General features: G+C 34.9%; 1 protein-coding gene across 2 annotated transcripts in view; it reads right to left on the reverse strand.

The window, feature by feature from the left end:
* LOC145240040 (fibrillin-3-like) overlaps positions 1-24164 on the reverse strand; it is a 671777-nt gene that overhangs the window by 147400 nt on the left and 500213 nt on the right. For both annotated transcript variants that reach the window (XM_080103628.1, XM_080103629.1), the window contains 7 exons: positions 22146-22220; positions 20717-20842; positions 16458-16583; positions 12729-12857; positions 9034-9159; positions 6763-6885; positions 1302-1427 (listed from right to left, as the gene is read on the reverse strand). In XM_080103628.1, the coding sequence (XP_079959754.1) occupies positions 1302-1427; positions 6763-6885; positions 9034-9159; positions 12729-12857; positions 16458-16583; positions 20717-20842; positions 22146-22220 (831 nt within the window). The remainder of the gene's footprint in view (positions 1-1301; positions 1428-6762; positions 6886-9033; positions 9160-12728; positions 12858-16457; positions 16584-20716; positions 20843-22145; positions 22221-24164) is intronic.

Raw genomic sequence — 24164 nt, forward strand, 5'->3', positions numbered from 1 at the left:
TGGTGTTGTTGGTGGTGGTGGTAGAGTTGTTGTTAGTGGTGGAGCTTGATGTTGTTGTTGTTGGTGGTGGTAGAGTTGTTGTTAGTGGTGGAGCTTGGTGTTGTTGTTGTTGGTGGTTGTAGTGTTGTTGTTGGTGGTGGTGCTTGCTGTTGTTGGTGGTAGTATTGATGGTGTTGCTGGTGCTTGCTGCTGTTGTTGGTGGTGATGGGTGTAGTGTTGTTTTTGGTGGTGGTGCTTGCTGTTGTTGTTGCTGTTGTTGTTGGTGGTGGTGGTAGTGTTGTGTTGGTGCTTGTTGTTGTTGTTGTTGTTGTTGGTGGTGGTGGTGGTGGTAGTGTTGTGTTGGTGGTGGTGCTTGTTGTTGTTGCTGTTGTTGTTGTTTCGTGGTGGTAGTGTTGATGGTGCTGTGTTGGTTGTGTTGTTGGTGATGTTGGTAGTGTTTTGGTTAGTGTTAGTGGTGGTGTTGGTGTTAATGGTGGTCTTAGTAGCTTTGATACTGGTGGTAGTGTTATTGTTAGCGATGGTGGTGTTGTTGCTGTTGGTGATGGCGTTGGTTTCGGTGGTGCCACTGGTGGTGCTGCAGATGATATTTGTAGTGTTGGTGTTGAGAGACGCAGTTATCCAAGCCCGAATGCTTTCTCTGATAATTCAATTGACATAGATAGATCGTTCCCTGCTTACTCGCCACACCAGATGCGTCGGTTTCCGATAAATGTATGATATGACTGCCGTAACACAAAGATTCCGGTTGAGTTCTAATTTGAAAATCACACTCTACTTAATGTTAAGGTAGAAATTTACTAAATTATTATGTTACAATATTTTCGGAGTATAATGGGGGTATAATCCCGCATAATCGGGAGTTTCCATTTATAAACAATGCTGCTAGGAACTGACGAATCGAATTAATTCACGTTCTGCTACCAACCAGTCAAAAGCCAGAATTGCCCCATAAATATTAAATCTTTCTGTAGCAATTTCGCATATGTTTTTTCCGTCTCAACACAGGAAGAATCTTTTGCTCTGTGGATTCCAACTCGAGAACTGTCTACTGCAAATCAGTCACCTCCAGAACTTGTGTAGAACAACGAACCATCGGAAACTGTTCTGAAACTAAACATGGCTTACACTTATAGATATTTCACCTTCTTTTACACATTCGCCTCTAATCTTGTTTTTTTACATAGGCATCACCACTTATCAAGGCCAAGAAGCCGTGCGAGGATAAGGGTTGCACAATGTCTTTAATCGCCATTTCATCTTGCACATTCGACTGAAAATAAAATTGCATTAACGTTACTTACCGAGACATTGTTTGTTATCAGTGGAGGGTCGCAAACCATCTGTGCAGTGACAACTATAAGCCCCGTCTGTGTTTGTACACACGCCACCTCCGCAGATGTTTTCACGTTCACGGCATTCATCTACATCTGAAGAAAGAAAGAAAATATGCATTGATGCTATTTTATAATAATAATAATAATAATAATAATAATAATAATGATAATAATAATAATAATAATAATAATAATAATAATAATAATAATAATGATAATAATAATAATAATAATAATAATAATAATAATAATAATAATAATATTAATAATAATAATGCACCCCCTCCCAAAAATGGTCGGATCTCCATTAGATGGTGCCATAGGAGAGAGTGGTGAAAAGTTCCAGAAGGACAGAGGTGGGAGAGCACTAGCCAGGCATTCACTGGAAATGTGTGGAGAGAAATTAGATAGCCACCTAAACTCCAAGGAATATCAATTGTCGATGCCGACGAGATAGCAATAGTTAGCGGCTGTTGAGATAACGTGAAGTTAACAGCATTGGTGATCGAGATGGAGAGTCCTAGAAATATGGGGAGACTTGTTGTCAACTATATTCCAGAGAAAACGCCAGGTGATTGCAAGTGAGACATCCCTGGCGATGACCTGTGAGAACTCCTAGTAACTGAATAATAATAATAATAATAATAATAATAATAATAATAATAATAATAATAATAATAATAATCCGTTTCCTTGACAAGCTAGAACAACACGCATCACTGTTAGATCTGTTTCTGACCACATGATGATTGCGTTATGAATGCCCACAGCGCATTTGGAAATGCTGATCATGTAGTGATAATAGTTGAAATCGCATTAACTCTAGAGCCAAAACTGAAGAGCCATTACTCAAAACAACGAGATATTATAAAAAGGGTGACTGGAAAGCCATCAGGGATCTCATCAAAGACGCCCCATGGCGAAATATCTTCTCACTTCCTGCTGAACACTGCACAAATGAGACCCCTGAATGGTTCAAAACGGCAATTGAAGCACATGTTCCCACGCGGAAGTTTTATAGCAAGCCCCACTCTCCCCAATAGTTTACTTCCACATGTGCATCTACCATCGCACAATGCCAGCATGCGTACCGCAGATTTAACCGACATAAGTCCAGTTCAAACAGACAGAAGTATACAGAAGCCAAAAGTAACTGTAAGAAAGAAATAGCGACAGCTAAGAAAGAATTTACTGAAACCACCAAAAATGCATCGAAGCACAGAAATTAGGAACCTGTGACTTCTGGAAAATCTACAACAGTGTAGTAAATAATGGGCAATCAACAATTTCCCCACTATCCAACAATCATGAGGTTGTTTGCCCAGCAACCGAGAAGGCTAACATGCTTGACAGTCGGTTTGTCTCAAACTCCACACTGGACCCTGCTAACCACCCTTTCCCTGACTTTCCTTTGTGGACAGACGCCACACTAGACGATCTGGAAATCACCCCATCTCAGGTGGATGCCATCATAAAAAATTTTGACACTTGAAAAGCATGTGGACCTGATCTCAGAAATAATGATAATAATAATGATAATAATAATAATTATAATGATAATTATAATATTAATAATGATAATAATAATAATAATAATAATTATAATGATAATAATAATAATTATAATGATAATAATAGTAATAATAATAATAATGATAATTATAATATTAATAATGATAATAATAATAATAATGATAATAATAATGATAATAATGATAATGATAATTATGATATTAATAATGATAATAATAATAATGATAATAATAATAATAATAATGATAATTATAATATTAATAATGATAATAATAATAATAATAATGATAATAATAATAATAATGATAATTATAATATTAATAATGATAATAATAATAATAATAATGATAATAATAATGATAATAATAATAATAATAATGATAATAATAATAATGATAATGGTAATGATAATTATAATAATAATGATGAAAAGTTAACCCCCTGTTCCCCTGCTTTCCGACCCCTTGTGTGCGTGCGTCACCATAAACGTACAAAATAAGTAAGGAGGGTCAAGGAGGATAGACAGACCGAAGAGAGAAAGCACTAGCCAGACCTCCGCTGGAAAAAGGACAGGGACCTTAGGGAGGCTTAATACCACTCAAATTCCAGTGGAGACCAATGGTCGATGCCAACGAAAAATTAATAGTAGGCGGCTGTTGCAAAAACGCAAATCCATCTGTAAAGGGTATCGAAAGTCGTGGAGAATACTGGAAGTTTGAGGAGACTTCACTTAGACTTCAGATAACACCACAGGTTGTTCTCGAAGAGGAATAATTGATGATGACTTATGTGACTACCCCTAGAGAGTAGTAGTAGTAGTAGTAGTACAACAACTACTACTACTACTACTACTACTACTACTACTACTACTACTACTACTGTGTCGGTAAGGCATGACATTGGGAACTATGCAAACGACTGCATCTTGAACATGCACAAAAATGATACAGGCACAAACCGGAGACAGTACTGGAAAATGAAAATCACAAAATCCTATAAGATATGGAAGTCTTAACAGTTAAGTTCATCCAAGCAAGGAGACCGGATATCAAATATTCAGCAAGCAGGGGAAAAAGCTGCCAAATCATAAATTTTGTCGTCACAGCAATTCAAAATCATTGTGACCGAAAACAAAGAAAGAAAGAAAAATACATAGGACTTTCCAAAGCTCTGAAACTTGAAGAATGTGAATATAATACCAATATTCGTAGGAGCATTAGGAACAGCCCCCCGCCACCCTCCAAATAACTGGCAAAAAAGACGGAAAAAGTGGAATGAAAGGGAAGACTGAAACACTATAAGGAACGTCAATGATGAAAACAGCTGAAATCTAGGGAAAATCTTTAGATGCGGAAACCAATTCACATAAACTACTAATGCTAACCAGTCTGAAGGCAGTTTTAATAGAAATAATAAAAAAAAACATAGAAAGAACACGATCACATGATCCAAGGGAACTGAAACTGTAAAAGGCTCATAAACTCCTTCTCTGCAACAAACCATTTGATGGAAATAGCTTTGTTTCATACTGCGCAAATGATTGTGAAAGGCCAAGGAGAATAGAAAAACCAATAGGTGTGAGCACCAATCAGACCTCCACTGGAAGTGTGGAAAGTGCTTCGAACTTGGAAATGTTTACTGCCATCTAAATCTAAGAAAGAACCGTTGGTCGTCTCCAGTGAGAAATCAATGGTAAGCGGTTGTTGCGATAACCCAAAGTCATTTGCAACGGCTATAGAAAGAGGTGGATAGTACTGGGAAGCAGAGAAGATTTGTTGTAACTTAGACTCTAGGGAACACCACCAGCTATTGTCAGTGAGCAATCATTGATGACCTGCGGGCACTCATGGTGAGTTGATACTAAAACAGAGCTAGAAGGAATATGGGACGTAAAGAAAATCACTATTGTAAAAACAATTGTAGGAGAACTAGGAAGAAATCTGATTCCCGAGTTCGACAGGATGCATCTGGAGAAGGTTGGAGGTTATATCGGCTGAAATGTGACAATAACACAGAACATTAGAACAGTAGTTGAATAACCCTCAAAAATCCAAATTATCATTCCTCCTCTAAAACATCCCAAAACACAAATACGCGTTTCTTTATTGTGGCCTCTACAAAGAAATGTGACTAACATAGTACAATTAAATTCATGGGAAGATTCTTAATAAATTATATGTGTGTTTGTGTGTGTGTACTGTATACGGCACAATCACGTAGACACATCGTTTCTCGTCAGATCACCAAAGTTAAGCAACATTGAGCATGGCTAGCACAAGATGGGTGAATATTTGATCATTCCAGACGTTGTATGTGCTCTACACTTATTTTCGCATTGTTTCCAGTTGTCTTGCACCTCAACTTAACACTGCTATTAAAAACATGCTGACTCAGGAAATATGGGAATGGGGATTGCACAACTTTTGCCACAAAAAGTCCATGCGCAGGCACCCTTGCAGTGTGTATCCATCGTCTGTCAAGACTGAAGAAAGCTCAAATTCGTGTGTGTGTGTGTGTGTGTGTGTGTGATTGTGTGTGTATTTACGTGTGTGATTGCGTGTATTTGTATGTGTGTGTGTGTATTTGTGTCTGTGATTGTGTGTATTTGTGTTTGTGTGTATTTGTGTGTGTGTTTGTGTGTGTATTTGTGTGTGTGATTGTGTGTGTATTTGTGCGTGTGATTGTGAGTGTATTTGTGCGTGTGATTGTGTGTGTATTTGTGCATGTCATTGTGTGTGTATTTGCGTGTGTCATTGTGTGTGTATTTGCGTGTGTCATTGTGTGTGTGTCATTGTGTGTGTCATTGTGTGTGTCATTGTGTGTGTATTTGTATGTGTGTGTTTGTGTGTATAGTCGTATGTGATTGTGTGTATTTGTGTATGTGATTGTGTGTATTTGTGTGTGTGTATTTATGCGTGTGATTTTGTGTATTTGTGTGTGTATTTGTGTGTGTATTTATGCGTGTTTGTGTGTGTATTTGTATGTGTGTGTTTGTGTGTGTATTTGTATGTGTGTATTTGTATGTGTGTCATTGTGTGTGTATTTGTGTGTATTTGTGTGTGTATCTGTATCTGTGTGTTTGTGTGTGTCATTGTGTGTGATTGTGTGTATTTGTGTGTGTGATTGTGTGTGCAATTGTGTGTGTATTTGTGTGTGTCATTGTGTGTGATTGTGTGTGTATTTATGCGTGTGATTTTGTGTGTATTTATGCGTGTGATTGTGTGTATTTGTGTGTGCAATTGTGTGTGTATTTGTGTGCGTATTTGTATGTGTATTTGTATGTGCCATTGTGTGTGTAATTGTGTGTGCCATTGTGTGTGCCATTGTGTGTGTCATTGTGTGTGTGTTTGTGTGCGTCATTGTGTGTGTGTTTGCGTGCGTCATTGTGTGTGTATTTGTATGTGTGTGATTGTGTGTATTTGTGTGTGTGTGTATTTGTTTGTGTGATTGTGTGTGTATTTGTTTGTGTGATTGTGTGTGTATTTGTTTGTGTGGTTGTGTGTGTATTAGTTTGTGTGGTTGTGTGTGTATTTGTGTGTGTGATTGTGTGTGAGTTTGTGTGTGCGATTGTGTGTGAGTTTGTGTGTGCGATTGTGTGTATTTGTTTATGTGATTGTGTGTGTGATTGTGTTTGTGTGTATTTGTGTGTGTGATTGTGTGTGTATTTGTATGTGTGTGTTTGTGTGTGTGATTGTGTGTATTTGTGTGTGTGTGTTTGTGTGTGTATTTTTATGTGTGATTGTGTGTATATTTGTATGTGTGTATTTGTGTTTGTGTGTGTATTTGTGTGTGATTATGTGTTTTTGTGCATAATTTTGTGTGTTATTGCGTGTGTATTTGTGTGTGTGTGTGTTTATGTGTGTGTGTAACGGAGCAATTGACGACCATAACTTACCTTTACAAGATTTCAAATCCGGCATCAGCATATAACCCATTTGGCAGCCACATTTAAACGAACCAGGTAAATTGATGCAAAGCGACATGCAATCGCCATTGTTGATCGCACAGTCATCAATGTCTGCAAAAAAAAAAAAAAAAAAAATTTTCAAAAAAAAAATAAATTTGCAAAATAAAGAAATTTTCAGAAACAAATAAACTTGCAAAAAAAATAAAATAAATAAAATAAATTTGCAAAAAAATAAACTTGCAAAAAAAATTAAATAAATTTGCAAAAAAAAAAAAATTTGCAAAAAAAAATAAAAAAATAAAAAATTTGCAAAAAAAAAATAAATAAATTTGCAAAAAAATAAATAAATTTGCAAAAAAAAATAAATAAATTTGCAAAATGAAATTTTCAGAAACAAATAAACTTGCAAAAAAAATAAAATAAATAAAATAAATTTGCAAAAAAATAAACTTGCAAAAAAAAATTAAATAAATTTGCAAAAAAAATAAAAAAAAATTTGCAAAAAAAAAAAAAATTTGCAAAAAAATAAATAAATAAATTTGCAAAAAAATAAATAAATTTGCAAATAAATAAATAAATCTGCAAAAAAGTAAGAATTTTCTTTTACTCATTTTCACCTCGTAAATGGCTACTGTATGGGGAACATGTCTTACAAGAGACTTTGGGGAGTTGAGTCCCGAGATATTAATTCACATTACATTTAAACGAAAATAGTTTTAATCGTACTAAAAATCCAAATCATTAAAAATAAATCATTTTAGTAATGCCGTCATGGGGAACCTAATGGATATGCAGATTAGGCTATAGTCGAAAAAAGTTCCTTCATTTTTTTTCATAGGTATCACCACTTATCAAGGCCAAGAGGCCACTCGAGGATAAGGGTTAAAGAGTGTACGGTAGAAATTGGACAATATAGTAATCGTTAGTAATGGAAATTCGGTAAATTTGTTAACTTATATGGAACGGCTCATCAAAAACTTGTTTACGTTAGACTTGAAGACAACCATATTGTAGTCAGCTTGGAAAGCGGGAAGACGGAAGACAATTCCACAGGCGTGCAGTTCTAAGAAAGAAGCTTTGTTCATGGAATCTACGTTTAGGTTTAGGCACAGATAAAGAGTGGGGGGAAATTATTGATAATGTTTTCTGCTAGACGGGTATTTCTTGTGAAAGTTTGGCGACGGGGGACCATAGATTGGAGTTCAGTCGAGCACTTGCCATGAAAATAACGATAAAGAAAAGACACACTCGCAACATCTCTTCTGTGAGAAAGGTTGCAGGGAAGAGAAAAGGACATCTACGAGGCTACGAAGCCTATTTTGAACTCTATCAAGGCAGGATAAGTCCTTTCTAGCAGCTCCTTCCCAGATGTGGCAACAGTACTCCATCTTTGGACGTACCTGGCTCCTATATAGATAGAGAATTTCATCAGCAGTGAGATATCTACTGGATAGGTAGAAGGATCCCACCATTTTTCCAGCGGCCTTGGCAACGGATTTAATGTATGTGTTCCATTTAAGATCAGGAGTAAAGGTCAAGCCCAGAAGCTTGTCAAAACATGAGACCTCCCCAGGACGAGAGCCACCCATTTCAATTGATGCCAGATGGGGATCAGAGCGTTGATGATGTAAAGATAAATGCTTTCAAAGTAACCAGCCACCTCTTTCCCCATTGTACCACTTGCTCAAGATCAGAGGAGAGAGAATCAGAGAGAACTTGGTCGTTTACGGTCTTAGATGTGCTACCATAGATAGTAGTGTCATTAGCATTTTGTCAGGAATTAAAATTAAGCGGAAGTAGAAATGAGATGCCAAATATGTGCAAGAAAATGCACTAAAAATAATATTATGTCATAAAAAATAATGTTTTACGTTACCCCCTCCCCCCAAAAAAAAAACAAAAGAAACAAAATAACAAAAAAATAAAAAAACAATAAACAAAGATGAAAACAAAAAACCAAAAACATAAACCAACAAAAAAATGGAAACATTAAAATTTTTAAAAAAAGTGCAAAAGAAAATGTTTACATATTATTTTACCTCCTTCCTCCCCCAATATTCATGAAACTTACCGTAGGTTTTTTGTTTTTTGTTATTTCCAATTACGTAATCACTATACAATACATGTTTTCTATCATGTTTTCTTTTATCGTAACGTTTTAAAATTTGATTTACGATTTACGAAAGCTACCGGAATATTCCGACGCCAAATTCACGAAGAAGCGGTCAATTCTCTGCATAATAATCTCTGTTTACTTACCGATGCAAGTGGTTTTAGCTGGGTTTGGTTTATAGCCATTGAAGCAGCTACACTGATATCCTCCCATGTAATTGGCACAGACTCCGTTGGAACACACGGCGCTGTCGATGGAACATTCATCGACATCTAGAGAAAAGGACAAAATGACGCAGATAATTACCTGAATCTATTTTAGTTTGCATTTAAAATTAGAAGAATAAGTTGCCAATTGCAATCATTTTTACGGAGACAGAGATAATTTCTCTTAATGTTATTAGCATGCATAAAAGTATAAATGCTAAAATAAATAAAAAGATTAACAGTAAACGTAATATTAAAGTCACCGTGGAATTTTCATAGCACCTGATTAATTCTATTTAATCAATTTAATTAGTTAAAAATCCCATAATTACAGGAATCGTAGCGATCTTTCTAAGATTCCAGTTTCTTTTTATGTCGTAGTTAAGTACTTTGTATTTCGTTGTCTTTTCATCTCAGCTCTGCTTAACCCAGCATCATTTGGGGACACTGTCTTCTATTAGGGTTGCTTCCTTCTCCTAGTTTCATATCACTATTTCCAGTTTAATAGCTCTATTTTCGAGATACGTAGGTGTAGAAATTGCATAGTCAAATCTCAAATCTCAATACCCCGTATATGAAATTTCGAGTCTGTAGACTTAAAATTGACAGAGTTATTGCGTAGAGAAATGTACACAGTCACACACACACACGTTTACTTTATATATATATATATATATATATATATATATATATATATATATATATATACTTCAGAATAAAGTTATTTAACAATCAGCTGGTATGGAAACCTGTGATTATAAGATTTACAAAATATTACTAGCAGTAATATTCTATAAGTATTATCCCATCTAAATAAGAATTGCTCGCTATACAAGATAGAGCAAATAAATTAAATGATAGTGAATCAATGAATTTCAAAAAACCTTTTTTTGAAGTGATATGTTTGAGTTTTATATCAGAAATAAAATTTCTAAAGTATTCTTTGTCTTGCTTAGAATAATAAAAATCTTTGATATGAAACTAAAACATTTCACTTCAAAAAAGGTTTTTTGAAATTCATTGAATCACTATAATTTTATATATATATATATATATATATATATATATATATATATATGAAGTATTTTTAAAGGCTTGTCAATGCAAGAATTATTCAGTTGTTGTAAACAGATACATAATAATTCAATAGTTTCCAATAAATATTTATTTACCTGATTATAGGTGGTCTATTCTCGACTGTAGATGGCATATTCCTCACGTATTTTCGGGAGCAACTCCCATTTTCAAGAGGTAGAAAATGTATATCTACTCTTTATGCTGTCGCTTTCGGTTAACTGAAAGCGGCAGCATAAAACCTTCAAACACATTTTATCCGATAAACAATGCTTCAAGCGAACTACGACACACTTCTTTTTATATATATATATATATATATATATATATATATATATATATATATATATATATATATATATATATATATATATATATATAAAGAGAGAGAGAGAGAGAGAGAGAGAGAGAGAGAAATAAAAAGGAACAAAAAGCGACGAGTTATGTGTTCAACGTTTCGTCTTTATTTTGAGACTTCCTTCCGGACGCAAGTTAACACAATACATGTAAAATATAAAGGAAGTCTCAAAATAAAGACGAAACGTTGATGAACACACAACTCGGTTGTTTCGCTATTTTGTCGGAATACTACTTCCATTATTCTCATCACATTTTTCTTCACCATATTCCCTCTGCTTCACTTTTTTGTTATCAAGTAAGATCTTTGACTTACTTGTTGTTTCATCAAATACTTTTGCATGCAAAATCCTATCCTGCATTTTACTAATTCCTACCCTCTGATGAGAAGGAAAGTATTTCTTCGAAACTCCGCGGATTAAGGACTATCCACTTATCTAGTGTTTCCTTTTCAGATTAAATATGTTTTTAACTCTTTTTCAAAGTGTTTTTTAACATGTTTCATTAACTGTTTGCTCATATATATATATATATATATATATATATATATATATATATATATATATATATATATATATGTAAGTTAAAGTGTCTGTGTGTCTCTCTGCGTATCTGTCTGTGTGTCTGTGTACATTTCCCTACGCAATAACTCTGTCAATTTTTAGTCTACAGACTCAAAATTTGATATATAGCGTACTGTTTGCTCGTGTATATATATATATATATATATATATATATATATATATATATATATACACACTTTTGTGTCAAAGATAGCTATCAGCATCATCATGCACATCACTGATTATCCCACCGTTATTATTCATAGTATTATTATCACCAATTTATACGCCCACTGCGCATCTAATATTGTTTTATCGAGACCCAACATTAAACTAAGTATAAAATATTTTATAAACGAGCAGAAATATTGCTGTAATCTGATAAGATGGAAGATCCGTGTTGTAGTATTTTGGGAAATGTTTTTTTCGTCAGGCATGTGTTCGACTTTCAAACATTTACAATAACCTGCACGTTTCAATGTCGCACAGATGTCTGACGAGGGTGTGTTTTCTCAAAATATTACAATACATATCTTCCATCTGACCATGCAGACGCAACTTAAACATAATACATGTAAAATATAAGAAAATATATGCACATATGTATTGTATTAATAAAGGTAAGGCTACATAGTTTATTCCACCAATTTGCTTTATTTTGTGGCTATCTGCATTGTATGGTTGTCTATGGATTTAAATATCTTTTATATACACACTAAACATTAAGCATTACATTAATCTCTTATTTTTATTTATTTATTTATTTATTGAATAATATTTAGCTGACTCTTATTTGAAGGGAGAGAATATTGTTTTAAAATTTTTAAATTATTATAAATTTAAATAAAGAAGAAACATATGCGTTTTATTTAATCGGAACTATTTAGTTGGCAATGGCAATCATTTTCACGGAAAGGAGACAATTTTTCTTAATTTTATTAACATGCATAAAAATATAAATTCTATAATAAATATAAGTATTAACAGTGAAAGTAAGATTAAAGTCACCGTGGAATTTTCATGGGCCCCAATTAATTCTATTAATATGAAAGTTCTATTTTTGTTTATTTTAATGCTGATTGAAAAGAGAGATGGCCAAATGTCGTCGTCCCTTTGCACCACGCCAAATAGCCGAGAAAAGTTAAGGAGGATGGAAAGACCAAGTAGAGAAAGCAATAATCAGACCTTCACTAAATGAGTGCGAAAAGGACTGTGACCTTAGTAGGCTTATTGTAACCAGAATTCCAGTGAAGACCAATGGTCATTGCCAGTGCGAAATCAATAGCAACCGGCTGTTATGATAACGCAAATTTATTTGTAAAGATTATCAAAGGAGGTGAAGAGTACTGGAATTCTGGGAAGACTCCAAGGAAAACCACCAGTTTTTATCAGTTAGTAATTTCTGATGATAGCCTATGCAAGAACTCCATTAGTAAAAGTAATGATAATAATCTCAAAATCGACTTACTATCGTCAACTAGTGTCTGATCGACGTACAACAGAAGTTTGTATTGTAATAATAATAATAATAATAATAATAATAATAATAATAATAATAATAATAGTAATAATAATAATAACAGTAATAATAGCAATAATAATAATGATAATAATAATAATAAAACTGTATCTCCAGTATACCTTTGCATGTCATCTTGTCTGGGGACAGTTCATGACCTTCGGGACATTCACAGTGGAATCCTCCTGGGGTGTTTACGCAAGTCCCCCCACGGCAGGGAGCGGGCTGACGTCTTACACACTCATCCACATCTGAAACAAAAACCCACAAAAACAAACATAAAAAAAACTATAGTTTAATGCCGTTGGCATGTTGTTGACAGGTCGCTGAAAAATGCTTGGATGGTATTTTAGCTAGGCTTGGAGCATCCTACCGGAAATCAGACAATCACCTGCTACCGCATACATCACAACTGAGAGATATTTTACATGCAATTGTTTGCATCTCTCTTGAACTTGGTCCACCTTGTATATTTGCCAGGTAGATTTTAAAATTATTTCTTCATGAGTCCGGTTGTTCTCATAATTGCTAGAATGATGGCGATCTTCCTAAGATTCCAGTTTCTTTTTATGTCATAGTTAAGTACTTGGTATTTCGTTATCTTTTCATCTCAGGTCTATTAACCCAGCATCATTGGGGACACTGACTTCTATTAGGGTTGCTTCTTTCTCCATATCACTATTTCCAGTTTAATAGCTCTATTTTCTCGGTATGTAGCCGTAGAAATTGTACAGTCATAGTGGATGGTGCATAACTTATTTCCAACTGTTGTTTCTGGTAAACATGTTCCCAGGACTTGCTGCTACAATCAATATTCAACTTTTTGCAGATCGTTCATTGAAGATATTTACATACTCCATTGCGTCACATTGTATAGTACCTATTTACTATGCCTCCCCAGAGAACAGAGTTAGACACCAGGGTCGTTTTTCAACGTGGAGAAAAGGTACAAAAATAAAAAATTGTCTCTGTCGTGAAGGACTGATCCTCCACCGAAAAAGAACAAGAAATGGAAGTGCAGCATCTGAAGAAGTATTTATTTGCTTCCCCACCGAGCAAATTAGGTACAAGGCCGATTTTTTATGCGAGGAGTGAAGGGGAAATGGGGACCAACTCCTCCCCGGGGAGTAGGGGAGCTGGATAGTTACAATTGGTATGAAGGGTTGTCCCTACATTGACCAGGTATTTATTTGCTCCCCCCACCGAGAAAATTAGGCACAAGGCCTATTTTTAATGCGAGGAGTCAAGGGGAAATAGGGACCAACTCCTCCCCGGGGAGTAGGGGAGCTGGTTAGTGATAATTAGTATGAAGGGTTGCCCCTACATTGACCAGGTATTTATTTGCTCCTCCACCGAGCAAATTAGGCACAAGGCCGATTTTTTATGCGAGGAGTCAAGGGGAAATAGGGACCAACTCTTCCCCGGGGAGTAGGGGAGCTGGATAGTGACAATTGGTATGAAGGGTTTCCCCTACATTGACCAAGTATGTATTTGCTCCCCCACCGAGCAAATTAGGTACAAGGCCGATTTTAATGCGAGGAGTCAAGGGGAAATGGGGACCAACTCCTCCCCGGAGAGTAGGGGAGCTGGATAGTGACAATTGGTATGAAGGGTTTCCCCTACATTGACCAGGTATTTATTTGCTTCCCCACCGAGCAAATTAGGCACAAGGCATATTTTTAATGCGAGGAGTGAAGGGGAAATGGGGACCAACTCCTCCCCGGGGAGTAGGGGAGCTGGTTAGTGATAATTAGTATGAAGGGTTGCCCCTACATTGACCAGGTATTTATTTGCTCCCCCACCGAGCAAATTAGGCACAAGGCTGATTTTTTATGCGAGGAGTCAAGGGGAAATAGGGACCAACTCCTCCCCGGGGAGTAGGGGAGCTGGATAGTGACAATTGGTATAAAGGGTTGCCCCTACATTGACCAGGTATTTATTTGCTCCCCACCGAGCAAATTAGGCACAAGACCGATTTTTTATGCGAGGAGTCAAGGGGAAATAGGGACCAACTCGTCCCCGGGGAGTAGGGGAGCTGGATAGTTACAATTGGTATGAAGGGTTTCCCCTACATTGACCAAGTATGTATTTGCTCCCCCACCGAGCAAATTAGGTACAAGGCCGATTTTAATGTGAGGAGTGAAGGGGAAATAGGGACCAACTCCTCCCCGGGGAGTAGGGGAGCTGGATAGTGACAATTGGTATGAAGGGTTTCCCCTACATTGACCAAGTATGTATTTGCTCCCCCACCGAGCAAATTAGGTACAAGGCCGATTTTTAAGGTGAGGAGTGAAGGGGAAATGGGGACCAACTCCTCCCCGGGGAGTAGGGGAGCTGGATATTGACAATTGGTATGAATGGGTTTCCCCTACATTGACCAGGTATTTATTTGCTTCCCCACCGAGCAAATTAGGCACAAGTCCGATTTTTAATGCGAGGAGTGAAGGGGAAATGGGGACCAACTCCTCCCCGGGGAGTAGGGGAGCTGGATAGTTACATTTGGTATGAAGGGTTGTCCCTACATTGACCAGGTATTTATTTGCTCCCCCCACCGAGAAAATTAGGCACAAGGCCTATTTTTAATGCGAGGAGTGAAGGGGAAATGGGGACCAACTCCTCCCCGGAGAGTAGGGGAGCTGGATAATGACAATTGGTATGAAGGGTTGCTCCTACATTGACCAAGGTCTTATATGTGGAGTTGCCCCCACATAGGGTCTTTGCTTGCAGTATGTATTTATTTGCTTCCCCACTGAGAAAATTAGGCACAAGGCCGTTTTTAATGTGGAGAGAGAGAGGGAGGAGGAGGGAAAAGGGGACCAGCTCCCGATGAGTGGGAAATGGGAGCTGGATAGTAACTGTTGGTATGAAGGGTTGCCCCTACATTGACCAAAGTCTGATATGTGGGGTTACCCCCACATATGGTCTTTGCTGGCAGTATCTGCCGGAACAAATACTACACTTTGAGGTATTTATTTGCTCTCCCACTGAGAAAATTAAGCACAAGGCCGATTTTTAAAGTGAAGAGTTAAGGGGAAATGGAGACCAACTCCCCGGGGAGTAGTGGAGCTGGATAGTAACTGTTGGTATGAAGGGTTGCCCCTACATTGACCAAGATATGATATGTGGGGTTACCCCCACATATGGTCTTTGTTTGCAGTATCTGCCGGAACGGATGGTATTTATTTTCTCCCCCACCGAGCAAATTAAGCACAAGGCCGATTTTTAAAGTAAGAAGTGAAGGGGAAATGGGGACCAACTCCCCGAGGGGTAGGGGAGCTGGATAGTGACAATTGGCATGAAGGGTTGCCCCTACACTGAGGCCCGAAGGCCAAAAGTAGCCGACATCCAGCAGAACCCTACAGCTGGATGTCAGGTGGCTCACACTCTCTACCTCTGTGTGACAGAACCTGCACTTGTTGTAACTGTTGAGACCAGCCATCTTTTTAAAAGCCTTGGTTATCAAGCTTTGATCTTGGCCAACCATTATCATCGTCTCCGGATCATAGTGGAACGGTGATTTTTTTTTACGCAAAGACATTTCAACTAATTCAACAAAGTAATACGAGTTGTTAATGGTATAAAGTATAGCATTGTCCTTTTATTCCAGTTTGCCACGACCAGTGCCAAAACAAAACATTTATCGTTCCTGGACAAGATGCATACACAATGCAGTCGTTGTTGTGACAGCCACGCATTCGACTGTTGTACAGCGGTGACGAAAGATCTCTCTCTCTCTCTCTCTCTCACACACACACACACACACACACACACACACACACACACACACACACACACACACACACACACACGCACACACACACACAAAATAAAGAGATAAGTTATTGACTTACCAATGCACATTTGGTTCATCATGACGCTCTCAAAACCTTCGTTACAATCACAAGTAAATGCACCAGGTGTGTTGACACATGTACCGTTGGCACACACTCCAAAGGAAATACGACATTCATCGATGTCTGAAAAATAGAAAAAAAAAAAAGGAAATTTATAATACAATAATCACTATGTGTCCGTCGGGGTTTTTTTTTTAACATACGAATCACTAATTATCAAGGCCCGGAGGCCACTCGAGAATTAGAGTTATTGATGTATAATAGTCAATGGGATAATATCATAGTGATGGTTAGTAGTGGAAATTTGGTAACTTGGATTACTTAAGAAGACGGTTTATCAAGAATTTGTTTACGTTGGACTTGAAGACTACCAAACTGTAGTCATTTAGAAAACAGAAAAACGGAAGAGAGTTCCACAGGTGCAGTTCTAAGAAACAAGCATTTTTCATGGAATCTACGTTTAGGTTAAGGCACAGAAAGAGTGGGGGAAATTATTGACAGTGGTTTCAGCTAGACGAGTATTTTTCGTGAAAGTTTGGTGAGGGGGGGACCATAGATTGGAGGTCAGACGAGCACTTGCCATGAAAATAACAATACAATAGAGTAGATAAAAGTGTTTGCAGTTCGTCGGAGCATTCACCGTTAAAGTACTTGTAGAACAGGCAGAGGGACGCTACATTTCGTCGATGGGACAGAGGCTGAACCTTGGGTGACAGTTCAGGATCTTTCAGGTTGGCGACTCTCTTTTGAACCTTGAACCTTTGAGACTAGTAGCAGATGCACCAGCCCAAATATGACAACAATACTCCATACATGGGCGAATGATGACCTTATAGAGGTACACGATACTTTCGAGCGTTAGTAGCTTTCTAGCTCGGTAGAGAGAACCCCCCTTTTTCACAACAGTCCTGGCAATGCTCTCAATGTAATTGTTCCAACTCATGTTTCCTGTGAACGTTAGACCGAGGAATTTAAAAGATGTACTTTCAGATAAAGAGTCTTTGCCATTGCTATTGGTGGTAGAGAAGGTTTCTTGTAATTATTGAAGGAAACATGTTTAGTCTTGGCAGTATTGAATGTGACCATCCATTTTTGTCCCCATTCTACTACAGATTGGAGGTTATCCTCTAGTGTTTCTGCCATTTCCTTAGATATGTGTTCATTTGTTTTCCTGTCGTGCCTGTTATAGAGCGTGGTGTCATCAGCATATATACCCATCTCAGAGGCAATTTTGTCAGGGAGGTAATTTATGAATATTAGGAATAATAGAGGTCCAAGGATAGATCCCTGAGGCACCCCCGAATTTACATCATAGATGTACGACCGTCGAGGACAACCTGGATTTTTCTCTTATCTAAGAAGGATTTAATTATGTTAATTATTGATTCAGTGATACCGTATGATCTGAGAAGACCTTCATGCCATACGTCAAAAGCCTTAGATATATCTAGAGCTACCACTCTTCCCTACTTTGTCAAGTGAATGGTATATATGCTCGGAGATTACAGTTAGGATGTCTGCTGTGGAACGGGCTTGCCTAAATCCATATTGTTGGTCAGTCAGAAGTTTAGCATCTGTAAGGTGATGGACTAGAGCATGGTTAATTATGGACTCAAATATTTTGGCAAAAAGTGGGAGGAGGCTAATGGGGCGGTAATTTACTGGGTCAGTTCTTTCGCCAGAATTCTTGAAAATTGGTACCACAGAATCAGTTTTCCAGCAGGCAGGAAAGCAAGATTCATTAAGGCATTTGTTGTAAAGTTTAGAGAGAAACGGCGCTATTTTGGCGGAGCACTTTTTTAATAGCACAACCGGGATGAGATCAAGTCCACATGTTTTGAAGTGTCAAAATTTTTTATGATCGCATGCACCTTAGAAGGGGTGATTTACAGATCATCGAGTGTGGCGTTTCTCCGCAAAGAAAAGTCAGGGAAAGGGTGGTTAGCAGGGTCCAGTGTGGAGTTGGAGGCAAACCGACTTGCAAGCATGTTAGCCTTTTCGGTTGCTGAGCAAACAACCTCATGATTGTTGGATAGTAGGGGAACTGTTCATTGCCCATTATTTACTACACTGTTGTAGATTTTCCAGAAGTCACTCTCTTAGCTGTCGCTATTTCTTTCTTACAGTTACTTCTGGCTTCTATATACTTCTGTCTGTTTGAACTGGATTTATGTCGGTTAAATCTGCGGTACGCATGCTACCTTTGCGCGATGGCAGCTGCACATGTGGAAGTAAACCATTGGGGAGAGTGGGACTTGCTATAAAATTTCTGCGTGGGAACATGTGCTTTAATTGCCGTTTTGAACCATTCAATCGTCTCATTTCCGAACTTTTCAGCAGGAAGTGAAAAGATATTTCGCCATGGGGCGTCTCTGATGAGATCCCTGATGGCTTCCCAGTCAGCCTTTTTATAATATCTCGTTGTTTTGAGTAATGGCTCTTCAGTTTTGGGTCTAGAGTTTAGTGCGATTTCAACTATTATCACTACATGATCAGCATTCCCAAGTGGGCTGTGGGCGTTCGTAACACAATCATCAGAAACTGTGGTCAGAAACAGATCTAAAAGTGATGCACGTTTTTCTTGCTGGTCTGGGAAGCGGGTTGGAAACATAACCATCTGTGATAGAGAAGCTACGTGTTGTGCTACCAGTTGCGTCTGTGTAAGTAGAGAATCCAAGCAAGTTGTTGTGGTGGATATTGAAGTCCCGAAATACATGCACTTGTGCGTAAGTGTCGAGGGAAAGTGTTGTATCTCTGCTGTCAGAGACTTTTTTTTTATTAGGGTACAGTCCTGGGTCGAGGGAAAGCGGTAGAGAAAATAAAAGTAGCTAATATTATGTTTCATGTGAAGGCTTGATCGTCTGATTCTAGTTTTGTTTCTCAAGTCAAGGAGATGGTGTTTCGAATATAGACTTCAAGCCAGTGCATATGTCTATCAGAGTCCTTACTGCAGAGTGGGAGATATCCGGGCATGTTAAAGTAGTTAGAGGGGATGGATGAGTTTAGGTTAGTCTCGCTTAGTGCTAAGATATCCCGGGTATTTGTTTGGAGAAATACTTCAACATCAGCTAAATTAGTTCTAAGCCCACAGATGTTCGTGAATGCAAGCCTCAAGGGAGGAGGCAATTTGATTTTGTTTGAGTTTTGTTCTTGTTTAAGCGTAATTTTAGATTATACTGTCATTTTTTTTTTTAAAAAAGATTCAGTTTAGGTAAGGGGTGCGGAACAAGTGGTTATGCAGAATACCAGACATACAACACAAGTAAAACCATCAGCTGACCTTACATCTACCAGGAAAGCCCACCGGGGATGAGTGAAGGGTCATTTCATGCACGACATGGCACTACAAACATCCCGATATTATTCAACTGTTGATATATATATATATATATATATATATATAATATAATATATATTATATTATATTAATTATATTAATTATATATGTTATATTAATTATATATGTTATATTAATTATATTATATATATTATATTAATTATATTATATATATTATATTATATATATATTAATTATATTATATATATATTAATTATATTATATATATATTAATTATATTATATTATATATATTAATTATATTATATATATATTAATTATATTATATATATATTAATTATATTATACATATTAATTATATTATATATATTAATTATATTATATATATTGATTATATTATACATATTAATTATATTATATATATATTTTAATTATATTATATATATATATTAATTATATTATATATATATTTTAATTATATTATGTATATATATTAATTATGTTATATATATATTAATTATATATATTAATTATATATATATTAATTATGTTATATATATATTAATTATATATATATATTAATTATATATATATTAGTTATATATATATATTAATTATATATATATTAATTATGTTATATATATATATTAATTATATTATATATATATTAATTATATTATATATATATTAATTCTATTATACATATATATTAATTATATTATACATATATATTAATTATATTATACATATATATTAATTATATTATATATATATATTAATTATATTATATATATATTAATTATATTATATATATATATATATTAATTATATTATATATATATATATATTAATTATATTATACATATATTAATTATATATATATATATTAATTATATATATATATATTAATTATATATATATATATATATATTAATTATATATATATAAAGACAACTTACCTGTGCAATTAAGTCCTGTATTATCGATGGCGAACCCTTTCTTGCAGTTGCAATAGTATCCACCAGCCGTATTGTGGCAAACACCATTTGAACAGATTGTGGGGAATTCAACACATTCGTTTATGTCTACAACAAATAAAATGCAAAAAAAATATAGTTAATTTTTTCTCCCAAAAATTAAACTGAAAGATCAAAATTATTAACATTTAGTAACGCCTAGATGAATTAATGTTCGTTTTCGCCTTTGAATAAAAATAATTCGGTCTTAATTAATACAATTTTGTGACAAACCCGATGCATCTATTACGACATCCAGACCGTAATGCTATTTTTAAAGCTCATATATATTTATGATGAATCTATATACCTATAAAATATTTTGTGTATTGATATTCATATTAAAATTTTTTATTCTCTTTATTTAAAAAGAAAATACAACTTTTATATATATGGGTTGTGGAATTGTATTTACTAGCAAAAGATCTAGCTAATTTGCATTTTCTTCGAAACATTCATTTTACTTAATTCTCTATTAATTTTTTTTTTCAGTTTTCTTATGGGATGATCGTCTTTAGTTAACTATTACGTGTAATTATATTCATGCAGATATTCTACATGATTTATACTTGCATAATATTTGCGTAAAAGTTTACAGTAAACTCTTTCTATCTATATTTATGCAGGTGTATATATATTTGTTTTAAAAAATTTTGCCTACTAAACTCCTCCCTCAGTCTTTGGTTTACAAAAATGGAACTTAATATGTAGGGTATTCGAACACATGCGAAACTTTATATTTGGGTTCTATCTGGGGAAAATCGGCGCAAAAGTATGAAAATTAAAAAATAGAATTTACGAAATGAAGTTTGACCGACGGCTTTACGAATATGCATGCATAACGTAATAGCTATTTGTTGCAACGAACTAGTCTTCATAGCTTGTTAGAGAAAAAGTAAAATAAATTTGTTGTAAGTTTTTTAATTTACAGAATTTTATTCCAAATTTTTATTTATACTATTGCTCTATCGCGTATATTGAGCCTTTTCATCTCGTTGAGATTGTTTTATAAATATTGATACCAATATTTATATGGACTTTAAGTCTGTTATACAATCTATTATTTAAATCATTCAATCTGTAATCTAAAATTATTTCTTAATCCTTATATATATATATATATATATATATATATATATATATATATATATATATATATATATATATATTAACATATTTTATTAACTGTTAGCTCATATATATATATATATATATATATATATATATATATATAAAACTACATTTATAAAACTAATTATTTTTTAAAACAAAACTGCTATAATAAAAGATGCTGTAAATTTTTCAAAGTGATACATATATGTAGACCCCCCCAACCACCACAAAAACATTTAAAAAACGAAAGTCATTTTACCTGTGAAGAGTTCCACATTTCCTCGTTTGAAGTCGGGGGAATAACCTTCTCGGTCGCAAAGACGCTTATATTCCTCTAAAAAAAGAAAATGCACAAATGCAATAACAATAAAAAGATGATGATGATGACCGAATTTGAGACTGCAGCATATATAGATAACATAAAAAATATATTTCTCGCTGAATAGGAAAATGTTCTGCAATTGGTGACTTCCGAGGGTTTATGACGGAAAAATTTTTTTTTGATTTTTGTATATATTAGTCAAGAGGATTGAACACTAACTCTGAAAATAATGTGTAATTTTTGTATTTTCACAAACTTCTAATATAAGCACGAGTATAGTCACGTAGCATGGATTTTGATATATATATATATTAAAAAATAACTTGGATTTTGTAAAATATATATATATGTAATATATATATATATGTAATATATATATATATGTACTATATATATATATATATTACATGTATATATTACAAAAAAATATATATATATATTACATATATATATATATTACATATATATATATATATATTACATATATATTACATATACATATATATATTACATATATATTACATATACATATATATATTACATATATATATATTACATATATATATATTACATATATATATTATATATATATATTACATATGTATATATATATATTACATATACATATATATATATTACATATATATATTATATATATATATTACATATATATATATATTACATATATATACATATTACATATATATATATTACATATATATACACTTGTGCCCGATATTATTCATACCCCTCGGATCTTTGAGATTTCTATAAGAATATTGCTCAAACCAGAAGGTAGACAATATTAAAGGGATTTCAAACAATAAATCAAGCATAAGCATTTAATTTAAACTCAACAAATAAATAAATTATGCAAGTTTGAAACATTATACAAAGAAAAACAATAATGGCACTAGTTCAAAATTATTCATACCTCTCTTACTAATAGTCAATAGCATGCCCTTTATTCTTAATAACTGCCTGTAACCATTTTGGATATTTATCAACAAGGTTTTTACAAGCATCAACACTGATTTTTGACCATTCTTCAATGCAGTAGTTCTCCAAATCCCTCAAATTTCTAGGTTTCCGCTTTTTAACCTCAGTTTTCAATATGTGCCAGAGGTTTTCGATAGGGTTCAGGTCGGGACTCTGGCTAGGCCATTCCAAAACATTAATTTGATTATCCTCAAACCATTTCTTGACTATTTTGGCAGTATGTTTTGGATCATTATCCTGTTGAAGGATCCAGTTTGGTCCTAAATGGAGCTTCTCCGCATCCTGTCTAATGTTTTTCTGGAGTATCTCCAAATATTGCTCCTTCTTCATGGTTCCATCTATCTTGACCAAACTACCTGAACCACTAGCCAAAAAGGAGCCCCAAAACATTAGGCTACGACCACCATGTTTCACCGTGGGTATGGTGTTCTTTGGGTTGTAAGCTTCTCCTTTCTTCCTCCAAACGTAAGAAGCATCCATATGGCCAAACAATTCAATTTTTGTTTCGTCAGTCCACAAAATACTTGAGAAAACGGACTCTGGAGAATTCACATGGGTCCTAGCAAACTTTAGACGTGCTGCAAGGTGTTTTCCGGTGTGCAATGGAGTCCTTCTTGGTCTTCTTCCTTTCAGACCATTTTCATGCAGAGTCCTTTGCAATGTTTGCCTTGATATTTTTATGCCAGAAGACTCCAGATTTTCTAAAATGTCCTTAGTAGTGGTGGTTGGATTTGCATTAACACTTCTTACAATATTCCTGGTGGCTCTAGCAGACAGTTTCCTTTTCCTTCCTCTACCAATCAAGTTGTTTGTTGTGTGGTGGCTCTGAAATTTTTTGATGATGCTCTGTACTGTTGCTGTAGGAACCTCAAATTCCTTGGAAATTGACTTGTAACCTAAACCATCCTTATGTGAATTCACAATTTTAGTCCTAAGATCATTACTAAGCTCTTTTTT

The sequence above is a fragment of the Euprymna scolopes genome, chromosome 19 (assembly GCF_053919585.1).
Source record: "Euprymna scolopes isolate OS-2025 chromosome 19, ASM5391958v1, whole genome shotgun sequence".
In the NCBI taxonomy this organism is placed as follows: Eukaryota; Metazoa; Mollusca; class Cephalopoda; order Sepiida; family Sepiolidae; genus Euprymna; species Euprymna scolopes.